At 36.6% G+C, this 22920-nt stretch overlaps 1 protein-coding gene across 4 annotated transcripts in view; it reads right to left on the bottom strand.

Annotated features, from left to right (window-relative positions):
* EPC2 (enhancer of polycomb 2) overlaps positions 1 to 22920 on the bottom strand; it is a 114142-nt gene that overhangs the window by 57114 nt on the left and 34108 nt on the right. For all 4 annotated transcript variants that reach the window (XM_088794580.1, XM_088794581.1, XM_019737477.3 and 1 more), the window contains exon 2: positions 16852 to 17011. In XM_088794580.1, coding sequence (XP_088650706.1) covers positions 16852 to 17011 — 160 coding nt within the window. The remainder of the gene's footprint in view (positions 1 to 16851; positions 17012 to 22920) is intronic.

Raw genomic sequence — 22920 nt, 5'->3', positions numbered from 1 at the left:
TATTAGAGGAAACTGAAATTGGGTGAGAGGTATACAGGAACACTATATACTCCCTTCACAACTTTTCTGGCAATTTAAAAATTTTCCAAAATTTATTTAAAACAATACTACACTAAAGTATATCATCTGTCACCTATCAGACTGGCAAAAACCAAAAAATTCAAAAGCAGTCCTGTGATCAGGCTTCAGGGACACAAGCACCCGCACACGCGGTATACAACAGTACGGCCCCTATGAGGGCAACTTGGCAATTTCTTCAGAAGTAAGTAAGTTCACACCCTTATGAAATTCTGTTTGTTCATAGTTATTTACTGAAGCACTATTTGCAATAACAGAAGGCTGGAAACAATCCATGTTTCCTTCTATAGGAAACTGGATAATAAAACGGCATATCCAAACAGAATGGACTGCTATGTAGTAGTAAAAATGAATGAGGACACACTCTACATGCTAACACGGGATGCTTTCCAGACTATACTCTTACCCCCCCAGCCCCAAAAAGGCAAGGTGCCAAAAAGTACATAATTTAGTATGCTAACTTTTGTGAAAGAGGGGGTATAAAATAAATTCCTATGTGCTTGAGTTTGCATAACGAAGCCCTAAAAAAACATATGGACTCACTAAAGTGGTTACTTACAAGGGGAGAGTGACTAGAGTGGAGGGTGGACAGGTATGAGGATGTTTCTATACACTTTTTATTTTGAAATGATCTGAATGCAATATCTACTTAAAAATAAAATAAAAAATCACGTTACTTTGTGACTCTAAAAACAATTACATGTTTTAAAAAAATATTTTGGGTCAGTGATTCCTATGTACTATCTATCTGAGATTCTCCCCCCTTTCTGTTCAAACCTCTTATCTTTTTCACTCTCAACCAATCATTCAACAAGTACAGAATGAGAACAAAAAGCCTTACTTAAGACATATGGGTTCAGGAAGTATCTTAACCACTACAAACTAATTCTACAATTATATATTATATGTGCAAGAATATACATTCTACTCTTATGTCTAATATTTCATATCTAATAGCTAATAGTGTAAAATAATTAATAAATAAGTCAGGAAGAGAATATACCTCCAGAGCCCACTAAATGGACAGGAACTTGAGAGATTAAATATCAGTATTATAATAAATAGAGTTGTTTTAATGTTAGCAAAGTACTGAATGGACAAAGAAATAAACAGTATATAGAAGATGTCAGAATGTTTTGAAATAGGAATCTCAATAGATGTGAAAAAACCCAAACATATAAAACAAAGAGGAGGGCAATGGATAATTTCCTTTACTAAAGAGACTCTTTGTTAAAGATTTCACCAAATATTCTTTTCAAAAACCAGCCCTACTGCAGATATAAAGTATCTCATTTAAAAACATACATTTTAGATTTCCAAGCTAAACTAATCAAATCAGTGTGGTAAGGGCACCAAGACAGACATACAGGCCAATGGAACAGAGAATCAAGAAATAAATGATCAAATGATCGAAAAGGGTACCAATACTACACAGGAAGAAAGGACAGTCTCTTCAACAAATAGTACTGGGAAAACTGGGAAATCTACATGCACAAGAATGAGCATGGACCATTATCTTACATCATATACAAATAGTAACTCAAAATGTATTAAAGACCTAAACATAAGACCTATAACTTCAAAGTTCTAGAATAAAACAAAGGGGGAAAAGCTTCATGACACTGGGTTTTGCGGCCACGCAGCAGCCTACCCGTCTTTCTCCTTGTACCTGCCCCCAAAGAAAGGAGAGTCTGTGAGACGGATCCTTTCAGGGATTTTGCTAAATCTTATGTTCCCCTGTTTGGCCCCAAAAAGATGGCTGGTCAGCCAATGATGAGCAAGATTCCCCACGGAGGGGGGACAACTCAAGCCAGGCGCAGTCGTGTGGGGACCAACAGGAGAGCCCACGGGGTTCGTAGAGGTGGGCATAGCCCCCCACCTTCCCCAGGTGAAGGAAAGTCTCTGCCTCAGTGGCTGCAATCCTTCCCACAACCTGCAAGGGAAGAGATTCAATGATGTGCTCTCTATCTATTCATATGCGTATAGGTTTTGTCCCTTGGGGAAGTACAGACAGCCTGAAACTTAAGGTCCAGCTACCTGCAGGCAGGGTGACTGGCTTGAATCAGTTTCCTATTATGATGTATGGAATTCACAGATCTAGAGATTGACAAGCTTTATCCCCACCTAACTAATAAAAGCCAATGCGTAGGCCCGATTAGGCGAGTCCAGTCCTTGAATCTGCAGGTGCCTTGGCCCCACACTTAAACTCTATTCAGGGCTACTGTCTTTTCTTAACCCTGCGCCACCCTCCTCTCCCCACAACCATTGTCGCGCGGGACGCAACAGGTTTGACTATGATTTTTCAGACATGATACCAAAAACATAGGCAACAAAAGCAAAAACAGGCAAATGGGACTGCATCAAACTTAAAACACTTCTACATAGCAAAGGAAACAAGAGTGAAAAGGCAAACTACAGAATGGGAGAAAATCTTTTCAAACCATATAATAAGGGGTTAATTTCAGAATATATAAGAATTCCTACAACCCAAGAACAACAACAAAAAACCCCACAAATAACCCAATTGAAAAATGGGCAAAGGACTTGAACAGATATTTCTCCAAATAATATATTCAAATAGTCAGCAAGTAAATGAAAAGATGTTCAACATCAACAATCATTAGGGAATCACAATCAATTAAACTACAATGACATATCACCTCACCCTCATTGGAGGACCACTATAAAACAAAAAAAATTATACTGGGTGTGAATGTGGAGAAATTGAAACCCTTGCGTACTGTTGGTAGGATGGTAAAATAGTACAGCCTCTGTGGAAAACAAGGTGGGGTTCTCAAAAATTAAAAATGAACTGCCATGTGACCCAGAAATCACATTTGTGGGTATATATTCAAAAGAACTGAAAATAGAATCTCAAAGAGTTATGTGAACACCCGTGTTCACTGCAATATTATTTACAACAGCTGATATATGGAAATAACACAAATGGCCATGAGCAGATTAATGGATAAATAAAACGTGGTTATGTACATACAAAGGAGTATTACTCATCCTTAAAAAAGAAATTCCTGTCACATGCCACAAAATGGATGAACCTTGAGGACATCATATTAAGTGAAATAAGCCAGTCACAAAAAGACAAATACCACATGATTTCACTTATATGAGGTATCTAAGATAGAAAAATTCACAGAAACAAAAGTAGAATGGTGGTTGCCGGAGGTTAAGGGGAGGGTGTGACAGGGAATGTTCAATGGGTATACTTTTAGTTACACAAAATGAAAGACTCCTAGAGATCTGTTGTACAACACTGTAATTAATAATACTGTAACGTACACTTAAACACTGTTGAGAGAAAATGTGTGGATTTTGTTTTACAATAAAGCAACAACAACAAAAACTCCATTTTGACCTGAATCAAGAAATGAGGAAACAGACAAACTCAAATTGAAGAACATTCTACAAAGTAATTGGCCTGTACTCAAAATATCAGTGGCATGAAACACAAAAATACTCAGGAATAGCCTGAAGAGATGTGATAACTGAATGCAACATATCATCTGGAACTTTCCTTCATTATAAACAATATTACTGGGATAATTATTAAAATATGAAATGTGAACAGAATAATTGTATTATGTCAATGGTAATTTAACTGATTTTAATAATTGTCCTGTGGTTATGTAAGAGAACGTTTTTAAACAACGAAGTATTGAGAGATAAAGGAGCATGGCATCTGTAACTTAGGGTTCAGAACAAAAATAATGGAAGGGAGAAGAGAGAATGACTGAAACAGACTGTGAGAGTAAGGAGAAAGAGAGAGGGAAAGAGTGAGAGAGAAAGCAAATATTAAATGTTAACATTTAGTGAGTCACAGAGAAGGGTATACAGAATTCTTTATACTATTCTTGCAACTTTTCCATAAACTAGAAATTAGGCCAATTTAAAAAATTTAATTAAAATCATTTTAAAACAAAAAGTAAATAAATGTATACAAACATACATATGTATGTATATATATACGTGTGTGTGTGTATATATACACACACACACATATATATATATATATTTAAGCACAATTTTCTCAGAACCCACCCTTTGCATTCTAATATAAATCCAAGCCAGTACTAAGACATAGATGCCTAATAGAGCTGTTCTCAAAGACTAAATTCTGTAATCGTGAAAATTTGAAAATTCATGAATATTCCAATTTGTTTCTTTTAGCATTATATGCCAGGTATTACTAGAACAGGGCCAGACAAAGTAATCTGAGATAATAATCAAAGAAATGAAACGTGTTTCTTCCTTCTAAGTAACTGTCTAATAAAACAGTCAATTATAATATAAAGTGATTGTGTCTCAGGAAGAAGGGGTGAATTTGCAGCTAGTATCCCACTCATTAACTAAATATAATTTTATTCCCCCAGTGCCATCCAGGTTCTCTTCAAAGCAACCTATCTGACAGATTCTTCAGCGATAAGATTCCTGAATTCCCAATATTAACACCTTGGCCAACAGCTCCTGCTTCGATATCTTTATTCACTAGAGAGGTTGTTGCCAGAAAGAGTAGCCAAATAATTATCAGTTACTACATAGAATGTGAAATTCCTGACTGAGCTGGAATAAAAAGTTGACTTTAAAATCATCAAAACAGGGCCCTTAACACAGTGGGCCAACTAACACTGAGGAATGAATGAACAAATAAGCTGCAACAAAATATTTTCCAATTCTTAAAACTACTGTCTTAAAAATCTTACATTTCAGAATCCAACATAAAATCTTCTCAGATCATTTTGTCTTCACTGAGGTGAAGAAAAAAAATAAAGTGAGACTTTTCTGATGATTCATAATGAACAAGCCATGATTTTAATCTTCAAGGAGCATATCCATAAAGAAGCCATTTGGGAAACTCTTCTAAGAAACTGTCTTCAAAACAAAATTACAAATGATATAAGAGAAAACAATCTAATATTTTATAGTCAAAAATTTCTTTTAAACCAAATATTAAGTTACTGACCACATCTGCCTCTGACTGGTTTTCCAAAATTAAATAAAATCCATTTTATAAAAACCCAAATATTTACTACTTAGGACATTTAAAAAAGAGACCATACGAAATTTCAAAAGAACAGATTTTAAACATTTTAATAAACTTCTAAGAATTAAAGAGACAAAGCCACAGATGCAAGCAATGTTACCAAAAATAGCCCCTCCAAAAAAAAATTAACAATCTGTTTCAATTAGAAGAAATTTATTATTTATATAACAACCTCAAAAAATTGCAACCAATGCAAAATTATAAAGACAATGAGATGGAAAAACGTCTGAACATTAAATGAAAAAAAATTAAAAACAAAATTATATCTAGGACTTCCAGTTTCTAGTCAGCCATGAAGAACTTAGAAGTCATCACTGAATCCTAACAAGTAAAAAGTTAACATGCAAAATCAACAACTCTCCTTCTATCCAGCAGAGAAGTGAGCAAGGAGTGATATAAATGATACAAAACCAAAGAAAACAAGAAAACTGCAGACCAATATCACTCATGAACATAATGCAAAAATTCTCAATAAATTAACAATTCAAATCTAATAATGTTAAAGAAAAGAATTATACACATGACCGAGTGAAATGTGTCCCAGATAGGCAAGGCTGGGAAAATCAATGAGCGTAATTTACCACATCAACACCAAAGAAAAATCATATCAACAGATAAAGTCACAACAACAGATGCAGACTATATACCTTTCACTTAACTTGAAATAGATCACAGACCTAAATGCAAAGAACAATCTATAAAACTACTACAAGATAACAGGAGAAAATCTAGATGATCTTACATTTGGTGATAAGATTTTAGAAACACCACCAAAAGCACAACCCAGAAAAGAAAAATAATTAAATTAGGCTTCATAAAAATTAAAAACTGCTGCTGTATGAAAGACACTATGAAAAGCCAAGCCACAGACTGGGAGAAAATATTTTCAAAAACTTATTTGATAAAGAACTTGTATCCAAAATATACAAAGAACACTTAAAACTCAACAACAAGAAAACAAACACCTCACCAAGGAAAATATACGAAGTACAATTAGTCATATGAAAAGGTATTCAACATCTTAGGTTACTAGGAAATTGGAAGTTAAAACAGTAACACATCATTACAAACCTATCAGAATGGCGAAAATCCCCAAACTGACACACCAAATACCAGTGAAGATACAGAGCAACAGGAACTCTCTCATTCACGGCTGGTAGGAACTCAAAATGGAATAGTTATTTTGGAAGTCAGTTTGGCAGTTTCTTACAAAGCTAAACATTATCTTACCATACAATCCAGCAACTGCACTCCTAGATATTTACCCAAAGGAGCTGAAAACCTATGTCCACACAAAAACCTGCAGACGAATATATAGAGCAGTTTTATATATATAAAACCACCCAAAATTGGAAGTAACCAAGCAAGATGTCCTTCAATAGGTGAATGAATAAACAAACTGGTACATCCATACAATGCGACAGATTCAATAATAAAAAGAAATGAGCTATCAAGCCACAGAAAGACATAGAAGAATCTTAAATGCACGTTGCTAAGTGAAAGAAGCCAGTCTGAGAAGTCTAAGTACTACATAATTCCACCTACATGACATTCTGGAACAGGTAAAAGGTTAGTGGTTGCCAGGGATGTGAAGGATGAGTAGGTGAAATACAGGGAGTTTTCAGCGTGGTGATACTATTCTGTAGGACAATGTAATGGTGGAGCCTTGACATGGATTTTTTAAAGTCCATAAAACTGTACAACACAGTGAAAAGTAAGCGTGTATGTGTGTGTAGGGGTAACGTATGGGAAATTTCTATACTATCTACTCCATTTTTTTATAAATCTAAAACTGTTTTAAAAAATAAACTTTTTTTTTTAAGCGTGTTTTTCCAGGACCCATCAGCCCCAAGTTAAGTAGTTGTTTTCAATCTAGCTGGAGGGCACAGCTCACAGTGGCCCCATACAGGAATCGAACCATCAACGTTGGTGTTATGAGCACCGTGCTCTAACCAACCGAGCTAACTGGCCGCCTCTAAAAAATAAACTATTAACCCAATTAAAATATGGGCAAAGGACCTGACTAGACACTTACTCGCTAAGGAAGATAAACAAATAGTCAACAGGTACATGGAAAAATGCTCCATCACTAATTATTAGGGGAATGCAAACCAAAACCACACTGAGACACCAGCTCAAGTCAGTCAGAATGGCCAGCATCAAAAAGACAAAACATAATAAATGCTAGCAGGAAAATGGAGGAAAGGGAACCCTTGTGCACTGATGGTGAGAATGTAAATTGGTACAGCTGCTATGGAAAACAGTATGGAGGTTCCTCAAAAAACTATTATAAAACTAGAACCACACTATGATCCAGTAACCCCATTTCTGGAAATAAATCAGAAGGAAATAAAAATACTCTGCTGAAGAGACATCTGCACCCCCATGTTCACAGCCGCAGTACTTACAACAGCCAAGACATGGAAACAACCTAAGTGTCCATGATGAATAAATTGCAAAAGAAGATGTGGTATGTAGATATATCTGTATCTATATACCTCTATATCTGTGCCTATACCTATAATGAATATTATTCAGCCATTAAAAAGAAAATCCTGCCATTTGTGACAACATGGATAGACACTGAGGGCATTAGCTAAGTGAAAAAGTCAGATACTGTATGATCTCACTTATACGTGAAACCTAAAAACAAAAAACCCCCTCATAGATAGAAAAGGAGATCAGATTTGTGGTTACTCGAGGTGAGGGGAGGACGAACTGGATGAAGATGGTCAAAAGGTACAAACTTCTAGTTATAAGATAAACAAGTACTAAGATATATGTACGACATGATACGCATATATATGAAAGTTGTTAAGAGTAAATCTTAAGAGTTCTCATCAAAGGGAAAAATATTTTTTTCTTTTTCTCTTTTTTGGTAACGGTATGAGGTGATGGATAAAACTTATTGTAGTAATCATTTCACAACGTATATAAGTCAACTCATTACGCTGTGCACCTTAAGCTTACACAGTGCTATATGTCAACTGTATCTCAATAAATCTGGGGTGAAAGGAAGCATGAATTCTGGAATATGACTGCCTCGTTCAAATTCTGACTCCCCTAGTTACAATGTCTTGGAAGCATGCTCCTAAACCTCTCTGTATTTACAATAGACCATCACAACCTCTATAAAATGAGGGAAATAATTTTATCTACCTCATACAGTTTTCATGGATATAAAATAAGTTAAAACAAAGACCACTAACAATAATATTTGGCTCATCATAAACAATGTATTAATGTATTAATCATGAGATATTAAGGAACCATACCTAAACATATTTCATTTCCACATTCCACAGTTGGATAATTATGTTCAATTCTGTTCTCATTTTCTCAGTCAGTTACAAAATATACTGACTGCCGAAATCTGCTCAAAATCCAGTTCTCTAAATCTAGACATCACTGGCTCTTGCCTTGAGTTCTGTAGATGTAGTTATGGTTTTGTGTGAGGGATAGAATCTAACGTGTCAAATAACAGTGGTTGCTCTAAAATGATCTCACTTTATTTTTCAAGCAATCATACAAAGTAGGTATTATTTCCCCCCAACTCAATACAAGTATCGAAAACTCTAGATGAGCCAGATACCTTGACCCAAGTTAACACAGTTAATAACTAAAGTATGTACCAGAGCTGAAATGTCCCATTAATATCAGGTTATACAGACTTTGCTTTTTAAGCATTCTAGCAATTAGGTAATACCCCTCTAGGAGGCAAATGGGGGAAAAAACTCTTAGAGGGCATTTCCTTAGGAAAACTGAAGTTATAAATATGCCCTGAAAGGACATAGGTATTGCTATCTCACAAACTTTTAATACCTCAAAAAGATTATGTAGCTAGATTCAATGAGATGGTAAATGTCTTTCAATCAAATTAAGCTTTATCTAAAAGTTCATTGAACAGTAGCTCTTGAAAAAAATAATAAACTATTAACTTTTTTAAAAAGCCTAAAATCCAATTTTTCCTTGAAATGTAAATTATATTTTACTAATATAGATACTAATTTACTAATATTTACTAATATACAAACTCATATTTTACTAATAGCAAAACCACCAATAACCTGGGTCTAAAACTCCTTAATTAAAAGGTAAACAGCTAAAAACTTTCAGTAGTAGCTTGCTTTCTTATAGATTCCTGTTGCCTACCGAAAGATATAAAAGAAATTCCTTGTAACATTTCACAGCTTTCAAAAATTATTATTTAATGACATGGAAAAATGCTTACCCTATGACTGTCAGTTAAAAAACGCAAAAGCCACAAATATACACACATACATAGATAGAGAATGTAATGCAAATTTGGGGGGGAAAGGGAAGAAAGTACAACTTGTATCTGTTGGTTATCTTTGTGAGATGGCTCTATTCACTTTTTCTACAGTGAACATTTTACGTTTCATTATAGACAATAAACCTCAATTTCTCCTCAACAACAAAATCCAGAACACCTTAGTTTTTATTAGAGAAACGAAGGAGAGTCTTAACCCCCAGTGAAAAGAAACAACTATCTTTGAAAAAGGTCCACTGGGGAGGGTGGAGGAAGTGCCTTTATTTAACCTCCATGGGGGGCAGGGGCTTATATTCCTACATTTTGTTTAGTTTGACTTTATTGAAGAATGTCAGTGAGAAAACAATTATTTTAATCACTAAAATAGTATCATCTTTGATTATTTAAAAGCGACATCATAAAGGCTACCATTTTAACTCTTTCATCCTTTGTTTGCATCACTATTACCCATTTCAGCCTCCTATGCCATAAGAGTTCTGTTAACTATGATACACTTTTTTTAAACAGATGGAGGAAAATAACACCCAATTGACTAAGGTCCTAAGCCATCCAATTCATTCCACTCAAATCAAACTTTATTGTTTGCCAAGCAGAGCTCAGCAGCGAGGTTTTATAAATCAGTAACTGCCACACAGCCCTTCCCTACCTTGGGCCTCCCTCCAATAGGGTCACAGGATTGCCTTCAAAGACGGATGAACTTGGAGAAAGCCAGGCCACTGAGAGGCACTGGAAGAGATTCTCTAGCTCTGCTCAGTTAGTTCCCAGAGCTCCAAAGTCTTGGCTGATACCCTTATTTCTGTGTATGTACAGCTGTGCACATGTGTGCATACACTAGAGTGGGAAGTTTTATTTTTTTTAAAGTCTCAGTCCGTCTTGTTGCTCTAGTGGCTTTCTTCCCCAATATCTTTGATCGGTAAAACTGAAAAAGGCTTTAAACAATTGATTTTAGGCCTTCCGAAATGCTAAAACTCACCCCTTTCACGGGAGCTCCTCACTACCCTAAGCAAAGTTGTAAGATGTGTTTTTATTTTTATTACTCTTATGGTTCCCTTTACTTCAAGCCTTTTCCCTCTTCCCAGGACCTTCTCTCATCCCCATGCATAGTACTCTTCTATTCATTAATTAACCCTGCCAGGCCAAACCAGAAAAATGTCACAGCAGGTGTTTCTATCTCCTTCACATCCAGGACTCCTTTTTCTATCAGTAGACAACCTATCATCCATCTATCCTGCAATTTAGCCATCAAATAATTAAAAAAGAATCCTTTACATCCAACCACTTCTGAATGGTAATGAACTTCTGCTTAATGTGTATCTTACAATGATGAGTTCTGACTGAGAAGCAGGACACCACAGTTAAACAGGCACCGTCTAGCCAGATGGCCTGGATTTGAATTCTGACCCTTATTTAGTAGCTGCACTACCTTGAACCCTTTATGTACTCTTCCTTTAAACAGGAGGAAAAAATACTAGCTGCCTCATAAGGTTCCTTTGAGTAGTAAATGACTTAATACATGTAAAACACTAATAGGACCTGGGCAGAACAATCAGTAAATGTTAACTATTTTATTATTCCTTTTACCCATAACTGTGGAAAGAAAGTTTAGTCTTCTATTAAAATTTTCAGGAAATAAGCATATGAGAAAATATTTTTATAGGCAGGCAGCCCATGGAATTATATTACTGGGGTAAGATGGGTAGGAAATTTAGTCTTTTATGGTAGACAATGAGACAGACAAAACGCTGAAAGGTGCCAACTCTCAGGGCAGCGTGACGTCACTGAAGAACCTTCCGTGGAGATGCTAGCTGCTGAGTGAATATACAGAAGGCCTATTTCTGGCAATGCCTATTAGCACAATCAGGTGTGCTGCTGGGTAATGTCACAGTATTTTCTTTGTGTGGCCCCACAGGAGACTTCTAAATGCTTCAGTGCGGGGAATATGCACTGAAATATGCACCTTAGACACCAATCTGATGTTTTTGCTTTGTCTGTTAATTATGCCATGCCTAAAATTTGTACCACTAGGCACCAAACTGACCTCTTCCCTGCTTTCTTTAACTAGGGTCTTTAATCTGTTGTGCTGTGTTTTAGTCATTGTTACCTCAGGTGTTTTAATAGTGGACATAAATAAATGCCTAATGACCCTAGGGGCACTCTCCTTGTACTCAGACTTGTCTTTCCTCTCTCCATCCCAGACTGCCAAGTGATTGTTTTGCTTTTTCTCAAAACACCTGGCATTACGTTAATATTTAACAGTTTCTGAGTTCTGGGGCTCCCCCTCCCTCCTGGATTGTAGCACCAGGTTTTGGTCTCCCATTTCAGCCCGAGAGCCTACACTTGCAACTTTATCTCAGGACGGGAGGCTCAGCCCAATCTTGAGAAAAGAGGAAGCGCCACAGCCACTGACCTGAATGTGGTCACCCTCAGTGCCAGGCCTGGCTCACTGTCCGTTATCGCCCCTCTCATCACCCAACGGGATCTAGCATCACCTGGAATGTGTTCTCCACAAATCTGATACAACTGGCTTTAGTACTTGGGACACTTAAGTGTGTGATGTCACTTCATGGGATTTGTTTTCTTAATAAATATCCAGTGACATTTTTACAAGAAAAATGATGGTTCTAGAATGCATTCTTTTCACCAAGAAGGTTTACTGTATAAACAAAACAATGCTCTTTATTTGGGATCTTCTCCAATTCTTTCCAATCAAAACATGTTTGTCCTGCCAAGGCAAAGGGTCAATTATCATCATTTTTGTTTAGGAGAGTAGCAAAGGACATTCCAAGGATAATGAGATTGAAGTTGGATGCTAGGCCAGCATCTGTCTCATTCTTGCTGAAAACCTAGTGGACTATACAGGTCCACTCTATATTGAATAAGTGAAATTTTTCTTCTTTTCCAGTGTAGACTGGTCAGCGCTTTTGGACTGATGAGGAGGCAGCTTCAAGTGCACTGAGGTACACAGCAGTGTACACACAGCAGCATACACACACAGACAGGCCTCTTCACAGGGCTTAGGACCCGCGCCACAGATACAAACAGAGGAATTCAATTTCCTTCAAGTGAGTTCGTCTCCCTGTCTGACAGATAACCAGAGGGTGCTACCCCACGGATCCTTTCTCCTGAACTCTTTCTTTCAGCCAAGAAGCAAGTGAGATGGCCTACTGAGGTGTGTTTGTAGGTGTAATGCAGTAGTAAGAAGGGGAAGTGAAGCTTCCTACCCAACAAGAAGAGGAGTCCTGTTCCCAAGAACTATTTAATAGAGTTCAAAACTAGACACAAATTAACTTCAGATACTTAAACAATATCTCAAGTTTCTTTGTGGTCTAAGATTCTGAGATACCTAATGTCAACTGTAAAATATTATATTAAATAAAAGGGATCACAGGAGGTCAAAATAAAGAACTTAATGCAATGTAAACAAAGTCATTTCCTTAAGGAGAAAAGCTTGGGTCCTGAATTTAATGAAGTTCTTAAACTCCAAAAAGAATTAAAGAATGATAATATCTGGGTTGAGGTACCCAAAGTAACTTTATGACAGTAAATGCAACAGAGGCGGCATTTGAGACACGTGTCACACAGATGACCAGTGTGCAGAATTAGCCTACGTGAGGAACACTTTGAGTATCTTGGGTCATCAAAGTTTATGTGCTTCCAAAATGCTTCCAACCTGGAAAGAATACCCCAGTGCGATCACATAAGCTCCCCAGAATACCAACATGGGGGACTACGGAGAACTGCTACTGAAGGGACGGGAAGGAGCGAGGTTTATCTCACATCCTTACCAAAGCGGGAGTCATTCCACTCCCAGCTCCTTCCTGGCAGAAACTTATTGCCCTAAGATTGTATTTTGGTAAATAATAGAGCTCACTTTTAATTTCTACCTTGGATCCACACAGCGGGTCTCTCCAGTTCACTGTACACACCAATAATTTTATTCTTATATTTGATCTGGTGTATAATTTTGAGTCCTACAAGATCGATATCTGAAAAATGGGATGATGTGTACACTTTTATCTTCAATCATCCATTCACTCATTCATTTATTCAGAAAATATTTAATTGTACCTAACCACATGCTAGGTTCTATCCCAGGCAGTGAAATTACAAGGGAAAAACGCCTCTGCTCTCAAACAGCATCACGCCTAGTGAGGCACCGGGACGAGCAATCACAAGGGCAAGTGGTCAATGCCACACTGAGGCGCGCATATGCCATAGGCGGTGGGAGGGAAAAGCGCTCAGCGCGTGTTTACAGGGCTCAGGAAAAGGCTCCCAAAGGAAGGCCTGGAGACCAGACGTGCAGGACAAGTCATATTTTAACACGTGGAGGAGAGAGGTAAAGGACGACGCAGGGCACGAGTCAGAGCTCACTGCTGTAGCTGAGAGTGGGATGAGTTATAGGAACTGGGGAAGAAAGCGTATTGAGACAATGAAATTACATGGTGACTGAGATGAAACTTCTGTTCCTGAGGAGCTTACATTCAGGAGAGGGAAGCAGACCCTCTACAGTCCCTTTCCATAAGGCTGGTGTCACAGTGGAAGAACACACAGGGAACTGTGGCCAGACAGGCACAGAGGAGGGTCTTCAACATCAAGCAAAGATGTTAACATTTTATCCTATAGGCAGCAGAGAGTCTTTGAAAAATTCCATGTGGGTACTAATGACAACAGTGGTACTGGAAGGCACGAAGCACAGAGACCAACAAAGTGGTTTCTGCCAAAGCCAGGCAAGCAAGATGGGCCTGAACAGGCCACCCACTGTGCCAAGTGTATAGTGTCTTCTGTTAGCTAGGCAAATGGGGAGTCTTTCAAATATGTCATTAAAAGAAGAAAAGGAGAAGTCCAGAGCAATATTTTCTGAAATTCCTGTATTTAAGGGCTTGGAAAGAAGTTATATCATAAAAAAATTTTTCAATCCTTCCTTGAAAAAAACCCTCAATGATAACAAGTTTAAATTTTACTACGGATAACCTTAAAGCCAATAATAGGCATACAGGTAAGCAAACTGTGGCTTGTCAATTTGAAGAAAATATACATTGAAAATAGAAATAAGAGATTATATAAAAGCCCAAGAAACTTAAAATGTAAGTAGAAAGGCAGAATAAAAAATTATATGTACAGTATGCCATTGTATATACAGTATAGTTTGTAGTACATGCTGATAGACGAAAAGATAAAAAAGTTAAAATACTTTTCTATTATTTTATTCCATTTTTTAACAATAGAATAAAATGAAATGAAAAAAACCAACACAACATTAATGCTTATTGTATGCAATGGGCCTGACCCAGATGGATTACACTCAATTTCTTGGTTCTTAGTTTCCTAGAACGGTTTTTACAAATGGTCCTGTTGTCCAGCTATACTGTTATTAAAACACACAAAAAATCGGATACTTTGGCTTAAGAAATTCTTAAAATTCCTATTGTGAACAGCTATCTTCTTCCTGACACAAAGATAAGGCAAATTCAACAAGCTGAAGGGACTCAAAGTCAAAGAACACAGAGGAAACATATCACAAATAATTTTTGCATGTGTGTTTCTCTTGAATGCTTCAGAGAAAAGGGTTTCTGGAAAATGGTTCTGACATGTAAGGGCCTTTGAAAAGCTCTTTAAAAACAATTCAGTCAACAAACATGCCATTTGAGCATCTATGAGCCACTTACTTTAAAGATACAAAGAGAAAACACAAAGTTCCCTGCCCTCAAGGAACTCACAGTCTAAAAGGAAAGAAAGGATGGTTATAAATAATTGGCAATGATGGACAGTGAGTCCTCTAATAGAGATATGATGTACAACATGCTGAAATAAGCAAAGACGAGAGGTAGAATGAGAAAAGTCAGGGTAAGCTCCGGAAGGGAGCTAGGGCTTAAATGAGCTATAGGATGGGAAAGATTTGAACAGCACATGCATGGAATTGTGAAATGTGAAACAAGGCAAATGTACATAATTTTTAGTTATTCCCTTGGTACAGAGAGTGAGGGGAAGAGCAACAGGAAATGAGGTTAACAGAGCAGTCAGGGAGCAAATCACAAAGGATCTTGTATTCAAACTGGAGAATTCAGCTATTACTGAATTCTGTCAAAGCTACACTGCCATCAGTTGCAAGATGCAACATGACTTTATGTACAGTAAAAAGAAAAAAAAGCTTTATGCTGGGGTCTATTGAGAAGTTTGATAGAATAGTCTTGCATAAAGCTACACTACCAAAGGGCAGCAACACCAGGATAAGGTAAAGAAATAAACTGGTCATGCAAAAAGGAAATGCAAAGAACTTTGTATTTCTCAACTTATCATTAGGTAGAAGGAAGGAGGAAAAATCCCTGAGAAATAAGCTCGAAGCCTGTGTGCAATCTGAACTAAAGCTACCAGTGTGGTCCAAAAACAAACAAAACAAACAAGCGAAGAATTTAAAATGGTCTCAGTTTGGTAGTGTCCTCAGATGCCTGGCAGAAACAAATGTAAATGCTCTTTAGATAAACCAGACTTCAATCTAGGACAATAGCAATTTAAGATGCAATCTCATTTTAAAGATGACAAATAAAAAATGTGCATCTCAGAATAAAAAAACAACAACAAAAAACAGATCTTACAGTCAGTCCTAAATCTGGAGATGTTTCAGAATTACTTGGGAAACTTTTAAAAAAATACTTATTACCAGGCTGCATACCAGAGATTCTCAGACAGGTAGGCCTGAAGCAGAGTCCTGTAATCTCTACTTTTAACAAGCTACCCAAGGTGTTTTTAAACACTGCTAGACAAGATACCAAAAAAGACAGTAGCATCTCTCTGCAGAATCCGCCAAAAACTCCTACTGCAGACAATAAAGAACAGCAGGATTGTAAACCCGAATGTAATTTGGTCAGACCAACACTGCAGGAAGACAGTGTTGTGCCGGTGGGCTTCGTGGAGAGACAGATGAGAAGAGGGAATGGACAGGAGATGGGGATAGTAAATATCACAGGAGATTACTGAAATAGTTTTAAGGCAAGAGATGGTAATCATTTAAATAGTAACAATGGTTAAAAAAAAAATAAAGAGTACCAACGAGGCAGAATTAGACATAATTTTCTAAAAACTAGATGAAAGCAGAATCTAAATCTAAAAAATTTCAGCAGACTAATATCTAATTGGCAGTATAGCCACTAGGCCTTTAAAAGTAAATCTTATTGGGGTATAGTAATCCACCAACTTTTAGCTGTATAATAAAGTATAAGTGCTATACAAAATCCTATACTACTTAAACATCAAATGTTTCAAATGCACCTAACACAAAATAATCTCCAAGTTCAGATGCAAGCATAGAAGGATTTTATTCTTTAATGTTTCACATTTTTATTAATTAGTGTATATGAGAAAAAGGATTTTCACTAGTTGATAAATTTAAATTAACTAACAGAAAACAATGAATTAACAAACTTACGCTGAATGTGAATGAACTGTTTTGGCTGCTTAAACTCTCCTTTGTACAAGCGGTTGTAATAGTTGACGTTGCTCTCTGCCTCAGGAACTGGAATGACCATGCTCTCTTTTTTTTCTCTAAACACTTGCTGTGCTGAAATAGCTCGCTGTAAATGATGTTCCTGGAAAACGTAAAGTAGGCAACATAAGTTGTTTTAATAATGTTAATCCAATGCATAATTATATTTAAATTTTACTGTGTGTAATAATCGCGAGGTGCTTTAAGAATCAATTACAAATAGCTCCTATGCCCCAGACCTACAGAAAACACTGCCATCATTCTCCTGTAATACCTGTGTTCATGCTGATACCACCCGAGATGATTACAATTTTAACAAGCAGGATTTGAAAAATGATTAAATATATACATATTCACAAACTAGAACTTAACATCTTAATTACAAGAAAATTGATCCCTTGTTTGCTAAATTAAGATGTTTGTCACCAATACCAGAATATAAATAAGCAAATGATGGGAAAATAATTATCACAGATTTTAAGTATTTTCTACATTTATACACCTGAAACTTCAATAGTACAAAATTCTAGGTAATTCAAAGAAAGATAAAATGATGTTTAACAGACTATATTAGTATCACAGCAGGAAATATTTTTAAACAAAAGTTAAACAAAAAGTTCCTATAAAATACACCCAGATTCTAATAACTTGATTACCTCCACCACCTAAGGCATACTTTCTCCCTTGACCCACTATGGACCATTCCCAACAAACCAGGTTTACCTTGTGGAAGGAAAATTAGGCCATGTTACTCCCCAATAGATTTCCTTCATATTTAGATTAATGGTTAAAAATCACTCAGTGACTTATAAGACCTTATATATCAGTGACCTTGTCTCCTACCTATCTCCTCATCCTTCATTCTAGCTATGCTGCCTCTCCTTAAGGTTCCTAAATATCCAGTGGATTGCTTTTGAAATTCCTAGAAATCTCATCTCGTAAGAGAGGTCTTCTGTTATTTCCTTATCTGTAAGAGTACAGCTCCGCTGCAATGCATAAATTAAGAAGTACTTTTCAGTAGTCATCCTTTCAACACATTTCAGAGCACCTGGGAGACATCAGTCCTGTCACTGAGAATTTTAAAGTGAATGAGAGACAGACTCTACATTAAGGAAGTCAGCTAACGGAAGGGAGATATCTAACTGTGCAGTCATGTTTGAGATTGACAAGCATATCTTCTCCAATCACTCCTCTTGGGAGGATAGGGAAAGATGTACAAAGAAAGTAAAATCTAAACTAGACTTTTAGGATCCAACAGGGATTTAGTAAGGCAGAAGAGGAAAAGAAGAAACAAGCCAGGCAGAGAAAACAGAAGATCCAAGATGGACCAAAAGCCCAGAGATACTCATCAAAAGGGAAGTAGCTGAGGAAAGGGACAGAAGGGTGGGTGGTGGCTTACATTTAAGAGTTTCTCCATTTTCAGTGCCAGGTAGAAATATGTTTTCCTTCACAAGGTAGAATACCAACTTGGAGTACTAAATACACTTCCCCATATAAGTATTATCAACTTAGGATCAATTAGCAGTAAAAACTTTTGAGTTAACTAAATTGTGAGGGGCTCAAACACACACAAATAGCATCAAGAAACTACTAGGAAGTCAGGCCTTGCTTGAATAAGCAATTTCTAGCATTAGTTAAGCCTATATTTTCCTATTACCTTAATGACATTTCACCTCTCCTAGTCAAAGAAAGTGATATTAGGTTGGTGTAAAAATAATTGCGGTTTTTGCAATTATTTTTAACTTTTTAAACCACAATTACTTTTACACCAACCTAATACAATATGCAATGCTACCCTGCATTTATATAATGTTTTATAGCTCTTAAAGTACATCCATAATCACGTGCTAATGAGCCCCTCACAATCTTGGGACATAAGGGTAGATATTATCCCACTTTGTAAATTGACTCAAGAAACAAGTGATTTGCTCTTAGTTGTGGTAGGATACCATGTTCCCCCAAAATAAGACCTAGCTGACCATCAGCTCTAATGCGTCTTTTGGAGCAAAAATTAATATAAGATCCGGTTTTATGTTATATTATATAAGATTTGGTCTTATTTTACTATAAGACCAAGTCTTACGTTAATTTTTTGCTCCAAAAGACGCACTAGAGCTGATTGCCCAGGTAGGTCTTATTTTCGGGGAAACACAGTATATGAGTCAAATTTTAGGACTCTGACTCCAGTGTTCCTGACTATTCCATACTTACTAGAAAAGGGCATTAAAGTAAAGGTGAAAGACCATGTACTTGAAATGCTGATAATCTACAGACGTGGGTGACAAGAAGAAACTGAGCTAACTGGCAGCACACTTTTGATTTGAAGAGATTCTTTTGATCAATATTGGACTTTCCCCTAAGTATAAATAAAACATTTTAAGCATTATCCAATTATTGAACTACATCTTTAATAAATGCAAATTTAATGCTATTTTAATTTTACAAATGAGAAAACTTAAAAACATATCCTAGATGACCCTCTTCTTACTAACACAGCTGGCAGATGACAGAGATGCAGCCAGAAATGAAGGACTGTGACGCACTCCTCCACTTTAATTTACAGACCAAACTTAGCTCTAAAAGTACATTCGCAGCTATCATTTCCTTCCCCCAGATTATCAGAGTCTCTCAACCCGGAAAAAAACACACCACATGATGCCTTCTCAAGGCCTGTGCTCTATACAATAACCATATCCAGTGGCAAACATACAAAATCCTGGAAGTACTGAAGTTTTGATTTGTTTTTATTAGGGGGAGAGGTTGGCAGAAATAACGTTGATTCCTTCTTATATGCTGCTTTATATGTTGGTGAGGTTACTTGGGTTTTTAAAATAACTAAATATCAAGCACTGCTCAACTTGCTTTTCTGTAAGAAGGCATCCTTTTGACCCACTGACTCCACTCACAGAATTCATCAAAAGGCAACAAATGGACAACAATAACTATGTGACCATCCTCATCATGGCATTGTTTATAATACCAAAACCAGAACCAAATGGCAACAAATAGGGAATTAGATCCCTCCTAAAACAGGTTATAAAACAGCATGCATAAATAAAAATGAATACGTATGTATTCAAAAAAGAGCCTGGAAGAATACAGAAAATACCACAAAATGCTAACCATTTAGGTGGTCCTTATTTTACTGTGTGCCCTTTTATATTTACTGAATTTTTTATAGTAAATGTGTATTACTTTCTTAAATTTAAAAAAGTGCTATAAAAGTTCTGCATCTTAAATGAACTCTCCACCAGAATACACAAAATCACTTCTCATGGTTACACTAACATCCTGAAATATCCTTTTGAAACCAACTATGTTATACCTAAACATTTTTTTCTCTTTTTTTGGCGATATTACACGCTCTGTACCTTATATTTTTTCCTAGTAACAAGCGAAATTACATGATAAGCCATTAAAAGTAAACTAAGAGCCAAATAATTCATGACTTTTAGTAATACATAGTAAGTACCAAGCACAACCCTGCAAGGTGCATGGTAGACACATATTTTTTTCTTTTGAAGATGAGTGAACTAAGGCTCTATCACTACACCAGTAGATATTTTTATGTTTCTTTCCCATCTTGTCAAGCTCATGTCCCAACTTGCTGGGTTTCAAAATCTATCAGCTGAGTTACACTGCACACAAAGTCAAAGATTATTCACTGGTATTTTAAAAATTCACATGCAAAACTCCCAATTGAAGATAAAGGACTAAAGGCCTACATTTATCTACCTCCCTATAATAGAAACTTACTAGCAAAGAACTAAGAAGCTTATAAAGCCGCAATGACAAAGAAAATGAAAGATGAGCTTTCAGCACAAAACAGGGTGTAGCAAAATTCTGGGAGATCAAAATTGAAAGAGGAAGTTCAAAATCGTTGCAGAGAAAGAAAAGATAAAAACAAAACCCATCTGTCCCTCAGAAAAGCAGATGATGGAGATTTTGAAACACTAGCTAGAACCAGCCAAAATGAGACAAGCCCTTCATGGCCAATTCTTCAAGAGCAGATCCTTTCACACAGACAGTAGAGGGCGCCATTGAAGTAAGTATGTCGTGAACCACCCAAATCTACAACAACAAAAAAGAGCCAAAGAAAACTTAGTAAGTCTATTGTTATTGTTAAAAAATCATAAAACAAGATTCAACAACACCCCTAATGATAAACTCCAATCTGGGAGGTGGGGGAGGAGCAAAACAAAACTTTAAGAAAAACTCCAAACTTAATTAAATATACCCAAAATGAGCATTTAGGGATATGAAAAAAATCACCATGAATCAGAAACTCAAAATCTAGGATCAGAGAAGGCGCTAAAAGACTCAGAAAAAATGGAAAGAATTAATTGAACTCAGGAAAGAAAAAGGCAATTATCTCAAAGATGAAGACTAAAATTAGTAAAAGGACAGTGCAAACAAAATACACCCAAACAAAAACATAAGTGTTGCATCAAGATTGTGAAGTAACCAAGAGAATGAAAATGAAGTAAAGAAAAAGTAAAATGAACAAGAAAGAAGATGGTAGGATGCAAAACAAAGAAGGAACAACATGAATATAATTGGAGTATCTGAAAGAGAAAAAACAATATAACAGAACTAATATTTAAAACAACCCCCCCCCCCAAAAGGTCTGGAAATAAAACATATGAATCTAGGTATCAAAAAAGCCCACAAAGAGCAGGATAGCACGTGAGAGCCTGCACCCCCACAGACAGAATCTTGACACTGCTTGGCCCAATCAGGAGGAAACACTCTAGTCACTGCTTCTCCCTTGGGAGGGAAAAAGAATGGAATGTGCAACCAACATTACAGCTTTTTGGGGAGCAGTCCAAGGGACTAACTTCTGTCTCACCTAGCTCAGAGGGCTGGCTGACTGAAGCAGCATTCTTTGGATACCTGGGGGGCTGTGGAGAACAAAAGAAAGGTAACGCCTGTTGCAGCAGCTGAGAACTTGCAGTACCACAGACAGACACCACAAGGAGCAAAGGGTTACAAGCTCCTGAAAAAGAAACTACCAAACCTCTCTAACTGAGAAATTACATGCACATGCCCAGAGAAGATGCATCTCTTTGTTTGAGGGGCTTTTTGGCAGCCATGAAGCTTGAGAGACCCTGGCCAACCGAAGACTTAAGATCTTCTCGTCCTCCCAGCCCTTCGACCATCCTCCGAAGATTCTCAATAAAATGGTTTGATCACCCCTCCACCAAAAAAAAAAAAATTTGAGGGCTTCTCACTCCCTACCTTAGCTGATTGATAAGTCTCCCCCTGTATAAAACTAATTCATAAAAACTGGGAGAGGTGGCTGTTTTTTCAAATGTACAAATTACAGCAAAAATCAAGGCACACGAAAAAACAGGGAAATATGTTACAATCAAAGGAATAAAATAAATCTCCAGAACTGACCCTAAAGAAATGGAGATATGGGAATTATCAGACAACAAAGTTTAATCTAAATAAAGTTCAACGTGCTACAAGAGAACAAAAATAGACAACTAAATAAAAGCAGGGAAAACAATGCATGAACAAAATGAGAATATCAACAAAGTTAGAAAATATGAAAAAAGAACCAAACAGAAATTCTGGAGTTGAAGATGATAAATGAATTGAAAAATCCACCAAAGTAGTTCAACAGCAGACGTGATCAAGCAGAAGAAAGAATGAGTGAACTCAAAGAAAGGTCATTTGAAATCAAGTAAAAGAAACAAACAAAAAAAAGACGACGATGAAGACAACGACGAAGATGACAATGAAGAAGATGAAGATGAAGACGAAGAAGAAGAAGACAGTCTAAAGGAAATATATGCCACTATCAACAGACAAATATATGCATTATTGAAGCCCCAAAAGGAAGAGAGAGAAGGCAACACAGGGCTTGTTTAAAGAAATAATGGCTGAAAACTCCCTAAATTGGGGAAGGAAAGGGACATCCAAATTGAAAAAACTCCAACTAAGATGAACTCAAAGAAGCTCACACTAAGACACATTATAACCAAATTGTCAAATGTCAAAAACAAA

The sequence above is a fragment of the Rhinolophus sinicus genome, chromosome 17, assembly GCF_057876585.1.
Source record: "Rhinolophus sinicus isolate RSI-liver-muscle chromosome 17, RSI-T2T, whole genome shotgun sequence".
In the NCBI taxonomy this organism is placed as follows: domain Eukaryota; kingdom Metazoa; phylum Chordata; class Mammalia; order Chiroptera; family Rhinolophidae; genus Rhinolophus; species Rhinolophus sinicus.
Note: the sequence above shows the minus strand (reverse complement) of the source record. Positions and strands in the feature narration are given on the sequence as shown.